Raw genomic sequence first — 16135 nt, forward strand, 5'->3', positions numbered from 1 at the left:
ACAGCGTGTGGCTTTGCTGAGAGATCTTTGCAGAGAAGACACATCACATTGCAAGCCTCTGTTCCCCAGCAGAAACCTTGAAGAAGAAAGAAACTCATTGTTCTTTATTTAATCATTACTGACTCATTTGATCTTATTTATGATTTTTCTTCACTTTGGGACATTTTCATGATTGGAGCTGAAACTGACAACAGTATTGTTATAGACTCATGGTGCTTGATCTCTTCTTGCTGTCAGTTTTTATATTGTGCACATATGTCTGCAGTTCTTAATTGTCTTAAAAATGGTTAAAGTGATAAAGTAATTACATTGCGACGCCTCTGGAGGAGGAAACCCATGAATTACCACCAGTGACAACCCCGAGAGTGAAAATTAAAGCCGAGAGCCCCAGAAAAAGCCCGCCCTACATTTCTGCGCTCATAAGCCGCAGATTTTTTCATTTCCTCATGGAAGCTTGCCAAGACCAGGATTTTGCAGCTTTTGAAAGCAATTTGATGCATAACAGAAAATAGAAAAAACGTTTACGTCGATTCAAAGCTTGTATGGACTCAAAAACAACACAGCATTTCAGTTAAGCGCTAGACATCAAAACAACACAAATCTTCTGTTTGACCTGAGAAGTGATGCATCAGACAACGTGAAGAGCCTGGAAAGACCCGTACAGCTCCCAAAACAATATCATCATACTTGTCATTTCACATTCAGGTTTCTCAGACATTTTCTTTAGATGTATTGTTTGCATCTATTAATAAACCTATTAATGTATTAATACTATTATTATAATAAATCACGTATTTCTTGATAGATATATTATGTATTAGCAGATTTGTCAGGCTGTAGCTTTGGCATTGAACAGATATGATTACATACAGTATATGTATATTTGTAGTTAGTTGGCTTAGTTGACACATAAGCAGCAATAGCTGTTTATTTGACCAACAAATACACTTTACCTTCACATCCATATTCAGTGCTGTACGGGTTGAAAAAGAAACCCTTCAAAGCAAAGGGTAGTATACAGTATATATATAAATATATATATATATATATATATTAAAGGTTATGTACTTAATTTTAATAAAGTCTGTTTTTAAGTCAAAATTGTAAATATAACCAGAGCCCAAAATGACTCATACCAGGTTCATAAAAATTCTAGATTTATCATTAGAGACAGTGAATGTTCACTGGCTTAAAAGAACCGGTGTCAAGTGTATTTACAGTGAAAAAGATTTACATATCCCCTCCAGCCAAAACTCTGATTCATGGTTTTCAGAATCATTTATTGGGCGAAAATGGACATTCAATAGTTTCTCCATGCTGAACAACATATCCAGGTTGCTCTGGCTGAAGAGTAACAATCAACATATTTTTTGTGCCTATTATTTTTCTCATTTTGTCATTTGTTGTCATAGTCTTCAACATTTTTTTAAAACCTAGAAAGCACAATTGGTGCTAAAGGCCATTCACTTTAGGACAAAATATCATCAGTTACATTCCGAAACAAAACTAATAATAAAGAAAGCTGCTTGCTGTTGCCTTCCAGTCTGCCTGGAAAATTCTTCAAAATCATAACTTTGATGTGAAGTGCATTCAATTTTGGTCATAATTAAATGATTGTGTTTCATATTTCGTCCAGTCGTTTCATTTCCAGACACAGAACAAATGTTTTCAGGTTCTAGTACAACAAATTAAAAAGCAAAAGATTGCACAAAGCATGTAATTGATTTTATGTATGACTCTATAATTCACACATGGGCTCCTCTGCCAGTCAGAGCTTAAAGAACCTCTGATGTGCTCAAATATGATCAGTCCAACGTGACTTGAAGGCAACATACTAAAACTGGATTTACAAAATATTTTTTCTCTACTTACATTATGACACAAAACAGCAGTACATTCAAAAAAGCAGAATAAAGACTGTTTTATATCATTTCAGTGAAGCAGTGCTCATTTCGAAGCCCGCGTGTAAAAACATGGATTACACTAATGCATTATTGGCATACAGCAAGAGAATGCTGCACTTCACAGACTTTCATCTGGCCTTTGTGCGCAAGCTGAACATTGAAACAAAAACATGTAACACAGCAAGACACAGCGAGAGCGACAGGCCTGCTGGTGCATCTAGACGTGAAAACGCAGAAATGTCCACATTTACATAAAGTGTCCCATACATTGCACTGCTCTAAATAAACACAAACCTACAATGTCAACAAGTCATATAAATAGATCAAGCACAAAATAAATCAGTAAAGTACATGGGGATATCTCACCTTAACATCTGCAGGTCACATTTCACCCCCCCCCCCCCATTAGATTGTCATTATTGTAATAAAATGATTACTCATTTAAATCATTGAAGATTGACTACAAAAAATACAACAATTACTGCTGCTGTGATTTGTACAGTAAATACTTTACAACTGAAATAGTTGATCATTTGTCACATTAGAGTAGAGAATGAGATTTATTTTGAATTGTGGTATTAATGACAATGGCTAAGGGGAGTAATTATCATGGAAAGAATTTCAGAATGCAAAACATTTCATGGTTCTAAAAACAGGCTTCAGTGTTTGTTATGCAAATTACAGTTTTCTATTTCTTCCATTTGATTGTGGGACAAAATATGACCCGGCCGTGTTCCAGTCAGATTCACCCACATGCAGCATCAGATTCAGAGATCAGATAAATCAAACCTCCTGTCATCATTCTCTAAACGAGAGCACAAAACGACCTCATTAGTGCCTATCAATATTTCTTTCTCATCTCCTTAAAAAAATAGTCAATTTTCCTAGTGCTTTGTGCAAGGGTCTAAAAGGTTTACAAAAACCCTGACACACATACTTATATATTTATCTTGACAAAACGTTATTTAAAAAAGTACAACACACTTTCCTCATTGACTTCTCACTGTTAATGTGTACCTACGCTTGTTTTTAACAAATCATACTCTGAATAAAATCAAACATGGTTTCCATCAAGCTTCATAAGGTGAATCCCTTCAGCTAGATCTTTCTGTCCTGTCTTCTTTCCAGCTCCTGAGGGCTTCTGGGAGCTGTTAGCCAGTGCTTGATAACTTTGCGTTTAACATTCTGGATGGCGAATCTGCTAGAGGCAGTAGATGCTAATGTATAGCAGTATTAAAGTAGACTTTAAAAACGTGAACTAATCTTTTGATCAAACACAGACACACACACACAGAGTCCAAATGTCCCTGTGTATGTCACAGACTGGCACATTCATGTGTTTCATAAAGCTCAGGATATAGAGTAGTGCTGAAAATGCGAGAAAAAAAGTCATTATCAGTGGTTTCAAGGACCCATGACCCATACAAGACATGACAAAAGCTCAATGTTAGACTGCAATAAGACGGTAAAAAAATCCATCTCTAGAGCGTAAAAATAGCCACGTGTTTGTAGAGAGAAGTTTTTGAATGACGCGACACAGAAAATAGCATATCTACTAACAACCAGAGAGTTTCACACCAGCGGCAGAGTTGCAAATACTTGATTCTGACCTTGTTTCTGCTGACTGACATTTTTAATAAATCACAATCATTTTATTTACTGTGCCGGCTGATAGCAACATCTCAAAATAAAAAGGAAGCGGAATAAAGGATGAAATAATCCATGGTGTCCACAGTGGTTCTTTTCATTGCTTTTGTCTTTCTGTAGGTTCCCAGAGTGATATTGGTAGCTGGGTTACCTCTTAAACGAATACGCTTGCTTTCGGATCTATAGACGTGTCTTTAGGAGTCAAACAGACGATCTTCACAAATCTCCAGCGCTGCTTTTGTGGCACCGCCAAATACCTCCACGTTGGCATCGACCCATGGCACCACGTTGCCAGGCATGTAGGCGGAGCAGTTGGCCATAGCAGAGATGTCTATAGGACGGAGGACTCTGTCCCACATGTTAAAGTGGCTTAACTCTCCTACGAAAGCCTGTGTGGCATCGAATCTCCCACCTACGATGTCCTGATGAGAAACAACAACACATCACTAAACACCACGTTTGGCTCTCAACTTCTCCACAACTGGGATTGATAAGTAACCAAACACTAGTAAACTGCCTCGCGAGTCTTTTTTTAATGTTCAGGTTAAAGCCAGTATCAAACAGCTGCAAAAAAAGTCCTATCCGTGAGATTTTATTTAATCTTTTGTTATAATAATATCATCACCTAATGTCTCTGCAATGACTATAAAATAGTCTCTCACCAGAACCTATTGATGCTCCGTATGCATTCGGGTCACAGATTTTCATGCACTATTAGTCTTTCTAAATATACTCTATTATCAGAGTACAAGCTGATCACGAACACCTATGTGCATCTTATGTATTATCCTCGAGGAATTATCAGGTCCCTGAGCTCTCAGCGCCTGCATGAGAAGCTGAGAGGTGACGTCTTCTTATCATCGCGTGTGAAGACTTATTATTATCGTCTTCCTCGTGAGAGGTCTGCTGCTTCACGCTCTCACTCTTTCGTGCACTCACCTGTTCTTGGCCCAGTATAATGACTCCTCCAGGTTTAATTGGGTGCCACGGGGCCAAGTTCTCTCCGGTCCCTAGTCGCTCTCCATCCTGATATGCCTCCCAGAAGCCATCTCTTGTTGTCCAGGTGATGCAGATGTGATGCCATCGGCCGTCACTCACGGCGAGAGGCAGCTGAGCTACCTGTGACAAAGACGTCAGAATCATTGACCGTTATTAGTGTGGAAACACAGGTTTTGTGTGCTGTAAGTTTTGGATTTCGAAAAAGAGTAAGCTTGCACATAAGTTATTCAGTGCAGAACCATGCCCGTTTCCTCCATCATTTCCCTGCAGACGTGATCCTGAAGCGTCTCATGTACTCACTGGAGGAATCCATCAAACAACAGACCTATAACTAGATTTCCTGAAGAGAATGTAAAGTGTGGTGAACTGAAGTGCTAATGCTGAAGTTGACGTCATGATGATGGGGTGTTGTAGGGGGTGGACATTTTTTTGTGGGTGCTTAAAGTGTTTTTGGTGTGTTGATGTGTGGTTGCTCAAGCCCTTCTATGGTGTTCTAAGTGGTTTCTTCAAAGATCTCACGGATGACATCTCTTTAATATCTTAATTATCAATGAAATTAAATGGAGAGCAAATGGAAACCAATACTAAGTCTCCTGTGATATTTCTGCTGAGAAAAAGAGTCAGAAATCTCACAAATGTCCCCATTAGAGTTTCAGAAGAGATGTCGACAATGTGTCAAACTGAGCTCAGTTTTGTCAAGTCTTCAATCAAAAGTCAATATTGTTGAAAATCCCAATATGAAGTCAAACATTTATTATCAAACTTACATAGAAATCCATATTATTTTACTTATACAATCTACATTCGTTTTGCACCTCCATAATCTTCATCTGCTTTTACTATTGACCCTTCGCAAGCAGTTTGATTGACACGCCGATATTACGTGCCCCGTGACTGACGGGGCACATTTTTTTCCCGACAAACAAACCAGTCCGACAAACCTGCCGTAGTAGAGCTTTGGTTTTAATGGACGTTCACTATAACGATAAACGATAACTAAGTTATAACTTTAAAAAATCATTCTAAGTGAAGGAGAATAGTGGAGTTCACATCACAACTACAGTATACCAATAACTTTATATACGAGACACGATATTGTTGGAATCATTAATGTACGAATTACAGACGGAAGCTTTCGGTAAGTGGGGTTAAGGCGGAATATAATACTTATTGATATATTACTTACATATTACATGTATGAGCAAGTTGGCAAGATATGCTTTGTGTCCCTGTGATGTGATGAGCGCTTCAGCCTTCAGAGAGCAGCGTTTGCAGTGACATTTTAAAGGAAAGATGTTTTCAGTAATGAAGTCGTAAAGCAACAGCTGTACTGTGTTTGTTGTGTTAAACACAAATAAAGATTAAGACACTGATGGACTGTTATTCTTTTCTATACTGACCTAATATTTAAAACTTTACTTTCGTTTTCACAAAGAAGGATCACGGCCGACCAAAACTCTGCCCGAAGTTACTCTCTCTCTAAAATTTCAGAGTAAAAATAAACACTTAATACACCACATTTAGGTTAGCTATACTGTACATCCATTTGTGTGACAGTAGTAGCAGCCTACTGCATTGCACGAGTTTAGAATTAATGTAATGTTATCGTCTGCTGGTGTGAACACAAATATAGGTATAATTATTGTTATAGTTATAGTTATCTCAAATCCTGAATGTATCCCTCGAATGCATATTGCAGACCTTTCTGTCTGAAATCAGCGTGTCATTTTTCCAGAAATTCTTCACTATTTCCCCATGCAGGGAGTGCACACAGGGAGCACATGGCTGATACCGAAAGCTTGTCGGACATAGCAACAGGAACGAAGGGGGGCGGGGTTTTGCGAATGGTCAATTGTCTGATTTGTCTCTATTTTTATATTTCCAAAGCAATTTAAGTAAAAACACCTGAGACTACGCTGATACTGAAATAAAACTGAGCAATACATTTTTCCGTTGGAATGGTGGTCTGTAGCACAAACATATATTAATGGGGCGAAATGTAACATTTTGCTGGGGTGTTGTTCATACCCTCAAGTATGAAACATATAAAAACCCCAAGGTTTGAGCAGTAATCTTCATGTATCAGTCAGCAAAGTTAGGTACAGTAAGGGTCTCAATGAATCATGGAAACATGAACTCCTGTCTGTTTAAAGTTGTATTCCGTGTTCTACGTACTTTCAAATAATTTATGTTTAAGCCCAAAGCCAGACTTGTCTTGCGTTGGGTGCACATTGAGTTTGATAGTTGTTGCACGTCGAGACTAGACCTTTAATGCACTTAACTGGGGAAGTATGCAGAAAGTATAAAAACACAACATTCAGACAAATGCACTCAGGTGCGCTGAATTCATTTTGTAGTGAAAAAAGCACTGAAGACACATTCGACAGGTAATCAGGTTCAGCATGGCAGCATCTCTTTCACTTGTTCTTTCCTGTCTGACGCACACACGCACCGTGCATGTATAATGCATGCTGTGCGGGTCTGCAGGGCAAGATGCCTCTCTCAATAACGAGATGCCAAACTGACACATCCTGAGTGAGGTATCAGGGGAATATCAGGCCAGCGGTGTTCATTCATTCACTCCTATCCTTCATTGGCTCTTCTTCTCTCCCTCAGGTAACCCTTGACAAGAGCAAGAGATGGTATACCTCGTGATCTCTTCTGCAAAGATCCAGAGCTACAGCGTGCATCGCTTACTGAGACATGCTAACCTCATTTACTGAGATATCGGAAACAAATTTTCCCCAAAGAAAAGTGGCTTAGTTTCATATTCATATATTTAGAATGATGAAGGACTTATTTAATTCATTAATGTGTGCTTTCATGATCAACTTTGATATCACTGAGGGTCTCAGAAAAAAACGGCCTCTGGAAAGTAATTACCCAATATTCAGTTTTATTGAAAATGTATCCATTCTTAGCAATGTATTTATCAGAGTATCATTTTGAGTGTTCCTATAGTTCAATTTAAGGACTGTCGGTAAAAAAGTTGAATAAAGCCAGTCTATAAATGCTTTTTATTTTTTATATTAATGTTGTATTTCATGGCTCTCCTGTTTTTGCCAAGTGGTTGATATCCTTAGGACAACATCATGTTGACCCTGGGACAACATTTAAATCAACCAATCAGATTTCAGAAATAAATTTACAGTTTATTTTAAATTTAATCTTCCAACCAGGATTAGGTGCTTCTAGACCAGGGCTAGTCAACTGGCGGCCCGCGGGCCAAATGCGGACCGTCAATCATCTTTACCTGGCCCGCCTAAACATTTCAAATAAGTGGAGAGACTTTAAGAACGGTGTGCTTTAAATGCCCGTCCTCCTGAGACGCCACATCTTTTAAAAGTCTAAAACGCAAAACATTCAAAACGAAAGTAATACCCGCGGCTCATAATGATTTACGTCTTATAAAGCGATTTGATCGGTCAAGTCCAAGAAACTTAATGTTATTTACAACGTTATAATCAGCAATGCATTGCACAGCCACAGGCAATCGGTTTGCGCATGCGATAGGTCGTGTTCTAAAAAGCGTTTTGTGCCCTTGAAAGTAGGCTAACTGTAGGAAGGGTACACCACTTGAACGGTTGTCTCAGATAAGGGGGAAACGGTGTTGTTTTTATTACTGTATTCATTATGAATAATGGCTATATTTACGAAAAACAGCTGTTCATCTCCCCCCAGAACTCGCACTATACAAAGGCTCTGCCCTATAAGTGCGTGGGGTGCATGAATGCGATCGGAATTCACCCGAAGATGTGATAATAGCGTTCAGTTTCTTGCACAGATCAATTGACTCACTTTATAAAACGCAAATTTAACATCACAAGGGGCAGGGATTACTTGAATGTATTTGCGTTTTTTACTTTTATTGATTTAACTTTAACCAAATATCTTCATAAATATCTTCTTGAAAAAACAATGCCACCCACATCTCGATGTACTGGAGGACTGTGGGTGAGTAAATTAGTACCAATTTTTGGGTAAAGTAACGCATTAAGGAATATAAAATACAATTAAAAAGACAATATCCCTTTTAATTTAATATCATGAAAAGGCACAAATACTGGATGCAATATTTGTGTGCATGTTTTAATCATGGCCTATAAGTAACAGCAACAAAAACAGTATAAAAGGAACAAAACGCAACAAATAACAGAAAAACAAAATAACAGAAAAAATTAGAATATGGTAAAAAAACTGGCCCGCATCCTATTTATACTTTTGGAGTCTGGCCCTCAAAGAAAAGTAGTTGAAGACCCCTGTTCTAGACCGTTGTTTTTCACTTATCATTTCCCTCTGATTTTAGGGGCAATTTATGGTTAGGGTTGGGGTTTGGTGTGGGTTTAGGTTTTATTTATAAAAATGTTGTCCTTAGGTCAACAAAATATGTTGCCCTGAGGACATCAACCACTTGGCAAAATCAGGTCGAGCGTATTTCATACATACTGTACATGCACGAGGCATAACAACTTGAAAACTGTATTTGAAAAAAATGTAACGGTAGCACTGTTCCCAAAGCTTTATATGGTTGCTAAGATGTTTTGGGTGGTTGCTAGGATGTAATTACTGGCCAAGGTCGAAAGATCCCACCATCAAGTCTGTAAGGCTTTGTTCATCGTACACACATATTCCACTTGGTTTTCAATTACTGCAAGTGTTGAAATCTTAACCGCTCATTCAGTGGGTATACATCAACATCAGTCGCCACATTAATGATGTAAGCGTGGGCAAACAGCACTGAGAGACCATCTGAGAGAAGCTGTCAGTGTGTAAAGACACACTGGAAACTGAATATTTTGCTTCTGTTCATGTCCTCATGACATCTTGCTGTGTTGCTTATTAGGACTACAAGAGGCATTGTACACAGTGTTGCCAACTATTTTCAATGGAAAGTAGCTAAAGCCACACCGAAAAGTCGCTTAATGTCGCCAGATGACATCACTTGCTAATTTGCATATCAGTGATGTCATCACGTAGTATCTGACAAGCTAAGCGCTTCGGGTCTGCTTCATATCTCTACTCTCTGAGCTGTCTTATACAGTATTATATTAAAACAATACACCCAAATGCACAATAAATAAGTTCTTAATTACTTATTTTATTGTTTCTCTTGGCAGACAACAAAAACTATGTAATAGTGAATGAACTCACCCACTTAAAACTACACACCACATTTCGTTGAACAGCTAAATTCATGCTGTTCATGTTTATGTGTCCATATAGTCATCGCATTTTAAATCATAAATGCTCAAACAATGTCAATAAGTGATTAGTTCTCGGAAACACTGTTTGTACATGTGTATCTCATTCACGCGTCAGTGCGGTCTGAACTGATGTGCTGCTTCTCCCTGCCGCTCACTGAACAGAGTAGACGCTTTTTGAAAAATAAGTCGCTAAAGGGGTCTGAAAAGTCGCTAAATCTAGCGACAAAGTCGGCAAGTTCGCAACACTGATTGTACACATTTATGCACATGCTTTGTGTGCAACAAACTATTCCAGACAACTAGGAATTCTGGAATTCTTTTTACACCTCCTACTTGGAAATATTGCCTGGAACGATATATCATTTCAACAACAAAGCCTCTTCTGTGAGTTTTATTACTAAAATCAAACCAAAATAAGGCTTTGCACTCTTTAATGTGACATGATGTGTGATTGAATAGAGTCCACTAAGTCCCATGAATTCTTACCTCAGACTTATTCTTAAACATGGCATAATTTAATAAAAGTGACTGTCATATGGTTTTGATATGTAAATAAAAGCAAATAAAACTACTAATAGAGATGTGGCATGGACCAAGTCGGTAAACACCAGACATCTTGTGTTTTATGATCAGAAACATGTGATGTTTCTAGTAGGAGGTGTAAAAGTAGGAGGTGTAAAATGAATTCCAGAATTCCTAGTTGTCTGGAATAGTTTGTTCTTTAATGCAGCGAAGAGAGCACACGTCACCCCTCTCTTCAGTAAGTTACATTGGCTCCCTTTAGTCGCTCACATCAAATTCAAGACTCTGCTCCTGGCCTACAAGACCACCACTGGTCTGGCACCCCATTGGCTTCATTCACTAATGCAGACTTATGTACCACCCAGATCCCTGCGCTCTGCAAACGAACAACGTCTTGTGGTGGCATCCCAAAAAGGTAAAAAAATCACTCTCACGAACCTTCTCTGGATCGGTTCCACATTTATGGAATGATCTGCCCGCTGCTACAAGATCAGCAGATTCTGTTGCCATCTTTAAGAACCGACTGAAAACACATCTCTTCCATCAGCACCTGACCGATCAGTTCTGACTTCTATATCTTTTCTACACTATCTATACATATTTAAAAAACACTTGGCTCTGTACACTGTAGTAGGCTTTGTGAGACATGTTTTATTGCACTTATGCTTTTTGTTGTCCTAATGCTGATCCAATTGCTTGCATTGTTTACCCAACTTGTAAGTCGCTTTGGATAAAAGCGTCTGCTAAATGACTATATGTAAATGATGTCAGGACTATGACTAACATATAGCACCACATAGAAACAGATGCTAATGCAGCATCTAGTTATTTATATCTATGGTTATAGGTGTGTTATGGTACTTCTTCTGCAGAGCATAATTGGAGTTTGTGCACGAGAGCGCCCTCTGGCGTTCAGATACAGCAGCATTTAACCGTACTTCGCTGACAAACCCCATATCGCGTGCAGCCCTTCTAGATGGCATGACCAAACAGATTACACAAACAAGTAGTTAAGCATTTTGTTGTGAAACAGTAAGGCTGTATTTTACGAATCAGTTTGATCTCTTTCCCAGTAAACAAGGTTGCTTTGGATCCACAGTTCATTAATGACGTACCTTATCATTGACAAGCAGTTCGATGGGGTTGTTTCCCCACTCTATCAGCACGATCTCATTGGCCTGTCCCGGGACACCGTAAGAAAAGGGAGTTCCGATTCCGGGACTGGCGCTGGACTTGAGCCACATACACACGGTGAAGGCGTACATCTCTGGCAGACTCTTCTTTATGCGGCCATACAGGTAGTTGGTGCGCAAGGGCAGAGACACCTTAAAGTCCTCTGGGGATTTAAATGCTCTGTTACCTTTGAAAAGATGCGAGAGAGAGAGAAGCTTGAGTTTGAAGGACATCAAGACACAAAGTGCTGATGTTAATTTAATTTAATTTCATCTAATTGAATTTGGGCGAAGCTTTCAGGTCCAATTAATGAAATGAGAGACACACACAAGCTGTTAATGTTCTAATATGAAACGATGTGCCGGGGCTCTGTAAGGTGAAATTATATTGTTGGTGACACATTGGCGTTAATCGTTCGCTGATCTTTGCGAACGTGGCTTATTTTCTGCTTGCGCTGCCCTAAATTCTGAATATAGCGGGATGAGCGTGTCCATCCAATGCTAACAGATGGGGACTGTTTAAATCCCACATCCAAAAAGGCCGAAGGGAGGATGGAAGGCAAACAAACGACTGTAAATAGCTAGTTCATTTGCATGCAGCCATTTTCTCATCAGCTAAAGCCGCCACAGCCAACAAATCCTGCAGTGCTTGTTAAATCCTACAACATTTTTAAGATAAAAATGAACGCTAACTGTTGAACTGTATTGACACTGGAGACCAACAGGTAAAACAACTTTGAATGCTGCAAACGGGTGAGGTCCTACATCAGTAAGCAAAAGTGATCAATTCTGTTACGTTTGACACGGCTTTGAAGAAGCCATGACTTGAGGAACTAGTCCAATAATTCATCAGTAAGAAAATGTGATCAATTCTGTCTTATTTGACATGACTCTAAGAAACATGAGGACAAGACTTGAAGGACTGATTGAATAAATCATCCATACTTTTCTCCAGCTCGGTGATCCTCTCCAGCAGTGAATTGAGGGTGTTCTCCGTACGTTGCCGGTGAGCGGCTGTCTCGTTGTACAACTGGCTCTTTTCTTCCTCCAGTTCAGCCACTCTGGTTAACAGTTGGCTCTCCAGGTCACCCAGGCGATGTCTCAGCAGGTCTTTCAGATCGCTGGGAAGCGGTCCTCCGGATGTGTTGGTACGCAGCTGCTGCTGCGCGACAAGAGGTGCTAAAACTTTAATCTGCTTCAACCTGGTAATGACTCAAGCTGTTATAGTTAATACATCAGAGCAGGGATCCCCGTCGCAATGGAAGTGCATGGGGTTCGAGTGATTATGACAGAAATGTCAATATTAAATTAATGCAGATTGCAGAATGCTTCAGGGGAGTAGGGTTTGCTGGTTGCAGCTGACTAGTTAAGTGGATCTGTGCACAGTATGAGTGATTATTGGAAATGTTAATAATTCCATTAATTATAATTGGATATAATTTACAGGTGTAGTTCTGTCTTTCATTATACAGTAGTAACCCAATCATGTTTTGTGGTTACACACTTAAAAATAAAGATGCTTAAAAGGTTTTTTACAGTGATGTCTTTGAAGAACTATTTTTGGTTGCACAAAGAACCGAACCAGTCAGTCAAAGGTTCTTTACAGAACCATCTCTTTCTTTCCTTTTTATAATCTGAAGAACCTTTTTTTCTCCGCAAAGATCCTTTTGTGATGTTATTATGGAACCATTTAGACTAAAAAGATTCTCTATGGCATTGTGAAGCATGTTTATTTTAGGGATGCACTGGCCTGATACCAAGCTCATGTACTCGTGCTCGTAATGGCACACCGATACCAAAGACCGATACCTCACGTGACATACATCGAGCCCTATGATTTCCGCAATGCGGAATCGAGGAATCCAGGCATTTCCTAACAAGAAATTAGCTCTGAACAGCTAACGGGACAGTTAACGAAATATTCAGACACTGTTTAAATATGTATTCTGCTTGTTTTGCGTTACCGTGTGTGAATGAGTGGTGCGGTTGCGTGTACTGAACGCATTGCGATTGTGGAGCTTTCAGCACAAGCGTTTCACTGCACGAGGACACGAACACACAAACAAACACCATTTGCGGCGATCCGTCAAAATAAAAGTTCGGTTGACTTGAACAAGTTATAATACACTCGCGTTTTACCACACCACCCCCCTTAATTTTTTAATAATTTGACTACAGAGTATATTGTTTACTTTAGTAAACTGAAGTAAATGTGCTAGTAAAGTTGTGCTACTTATCATAAAAAATAGAACCTAACAACAAAAGAAAAAAATAAAATGTACCAGTAAGATACTGGTTTATTAACATTATTGTACATTATACAGGCATCGGTTATAGGTATCGGTATCGGCGGGTACCAGAAAAAATATCGGTACTCGTACTCGGTCTTTAAAAAATGGTATCGGTGCATCCCTAGTTTATTTTAAAGAATGTATGATTTTACTAAAGATATCATAGTTAAGCTATAATTACTGTCATGATTTTTTTAAGGTAAGATTACCCGTGATCCTTGCTGATGCTGTTTTTTCTTGATGTGTATAGTGATAGACTAATATATAAACTAGGCCGATTTTAAATGAATTAAAAAACAGAGGTGTTTCGCTTGTGTAGCTCTTCCAAAGCAGCTTTTTTCAGCTAATTTTGAGCAAATATTGTGGAAATCAGTATGTGTCAATTTCAGCAATTATGATCACATCTAGTGTGCTTTTACTGTGTAGTTTAATGTAAATATTGGTATATTCACCATTGAACTGTATGTTGACAACTAATTCTGGATTTACCTTATTCATTTATCAGTTGCTTTAATTCAAAGTGAATTACAAATGAGGAAGCATTTAGGGGTCACTGAAAACCTATACTGTTTGACCACTAATACTCTTTATTATAGCCTATTATTAGCATTACACGCATCAAAATGAACGGTATTAAGCATGGTTTTATTATTTAAGTTTTTGGCATTTTACCATTTATATTACCATAGTTCTGCAACAAATACTAACTTAATTGGTTAAGTTGGCTGTTAAATTTACTATTGTTTTACAAGCAAAACTGTTGTTAGTGTAGACAAATATAGGCTACTCGTTACAAAAGTAGTTTTCGTATAAAAGGTAAAATAGTAGCTATATTAAAAAAGTTAGAAAGACCCCTCATATGACACAGGTAAATCAAGCATCACTAATAACCAACCAAGAGCAAATCTCACAGATCATTTGAGCTTCATAACCGATTTATACTTCATTAACAGCAGGTGAATGCTATTAAATGATGAAGTAGCCTATCGTCTTATCTCCAAACTCTCACCTCGAGGTTCTCCAGTCGGTCTTTCAGGCTCTGCATGGTCTTGCCCAGTTGCTCGACGGTCTCCGCTGGGTCTCGTGGCAGATCGCCCATCGTGTTTTTACCAAACTCCTTCCTGCGCGCGCTGCCACGCGACCTGGCGTCCGCCTCGCAGCGCGCGATTTTAGAGTTGAGTTCTTTGATAGTGCCCTGCTGACTGACGATAGTCTTCTTTTGCTGGAGGATGGTCTCTCGCAGCTGAATGATGGTGCTCCGCAACTCCTCCTCTTGCGGGCTGGTGCTTTGGACCCTGTTAGAGGCTTCCACCGGGCAGCTGATGTCGGTGCCGGCGGGCACGGGCGTGCACACGAAGCGGCTTCCTTTCGCGCCACTCGCGCGAGCCACTTTCCCACTCCAAGACGCGTGTATGAGCAGCAGTGGCACGAGAAGAGCGAGCATAACGGCCGTTTCTGTTTCAAACACGCATAAAACTTCCTTACTTCTGTGAGTATGGACTAAAAAGTCGCTCAAAGTAGTATGAATGAAACTAGACGATGAAATATTTAACAGCACATGCGAATATGTTGTATTTTGATTAGAAACAAAGACGGTCCTTTTGCCAAACGACGTAAAAGTCAGTCAAAATCGAGTAGCTAAATGAAGAGGTTTTAATTCGCCTGTAAATCCAAAGAGTTCTTGGCGTCAAATGCAGAGTGTGACACGGTATGTTATTTAAAGACAAAAACTGTTGCAGCCCCTCTCACAGGCGTGTCAAACGCGTAACTCCGTGTCATTATCACAAAAACAGCACTCCGATACAAGTTGCAGTCCAAATAAAAAGAGATTTGCTGAAATTGTTTTAAAAATCCAAATTTTTGTGGCCTCGAGGACCGAGTGTGAGCGCTTTAACTATCTTCACACAGTCATATAGTGGTGCTGAACAGACAGCGGCGGGTAAACGGATTGATATAGAGACTGAGCGCGCGCTGGAGGAGCGCTCGTGCGCGCACATTTAGTTGATCTCTGCTTGCGTCACTTACTCGCGCATGATGCCGGTCACGATTGTAAATCATATTGTGTGGCTTTTTTTTAGTTTTGGACGTCGGTAAATGTCGTGATGAATAAACAGATGCTGAGACAGGCTCTTTTGATAAACCTCTAATAACTGCATTTCAGACAATTTAATTGAACATTAAATGGTTTGTCATATGCTTTGCCTTGGAATGCATTTATAGTATGTGTAATAATTGAGAGACTTCAGTTGATACAGTGTCTCCAAAAAGTACTTAGACACTTGGCACCCTTTTGGGGCCACTGTATATAAAATATTTTTAAAGTCATGACTGCTTGACAATATGGGGTTTTAATATGGATGCTTTTCAAAAGTCTGGTGCTGTATGCATTTTTGGCA

General features: G+C 39.2%; 1 protein-coding gene across 2 annotated transcripts; it reads right to left on the minus strand.

Annotated features, from left to right (window-relative positions):
* Nucleotides 1–1266: 1266 nt before the first annotated feature.
* Nucleotides 1267–15698, minus strand: nptx2a (neuronal pentraxin 2a). 2 transcript variants are annotated; one of them, XM_057345879.1, is made up of 5 exons: nt 14749–15698; nt 12394–12610; nt 11392–11636; nt 4491–4670; nt 1267–3973 (listed from the first exon to the last, which is right to left on the minus strand). In XM_057345879.1, the coding sequence occupies exons 1-5, from the start codon at nt 15181–15183 to the stop codon at nt 3746–3748; spliced, it is 1305 nt and encodes a 434-aa protein (XP_057201862.1). In that variant the 5' UTR covers nt 15184–15698; the 3' UTR covers nt 1267–3745. The 2 variants fall into 2 exon arrangements, with proteins under 2 accessions (XP_057201862.1, XP_057201863.1); XM_057345880.1 differs by having other exon boundaries at nt 12394–12607; nt 14749–15697.
* Nucleotides 15699–16135: the final 437 nt, after the last annotated feature.

Source organism: Triplophysa rosa, linkage group LG11, assembly GCF_024868665.1.
Source record: "Triplophysa rosa linkage group LG11, Trosa_1v2, whole genome shotgun sequence".
NCBI lineage: Eukaryota > Metazoa > Chordata > Actinopteri > Cypriniformes > Nemacheilidae > Triplophysa > Triplophysa rosa.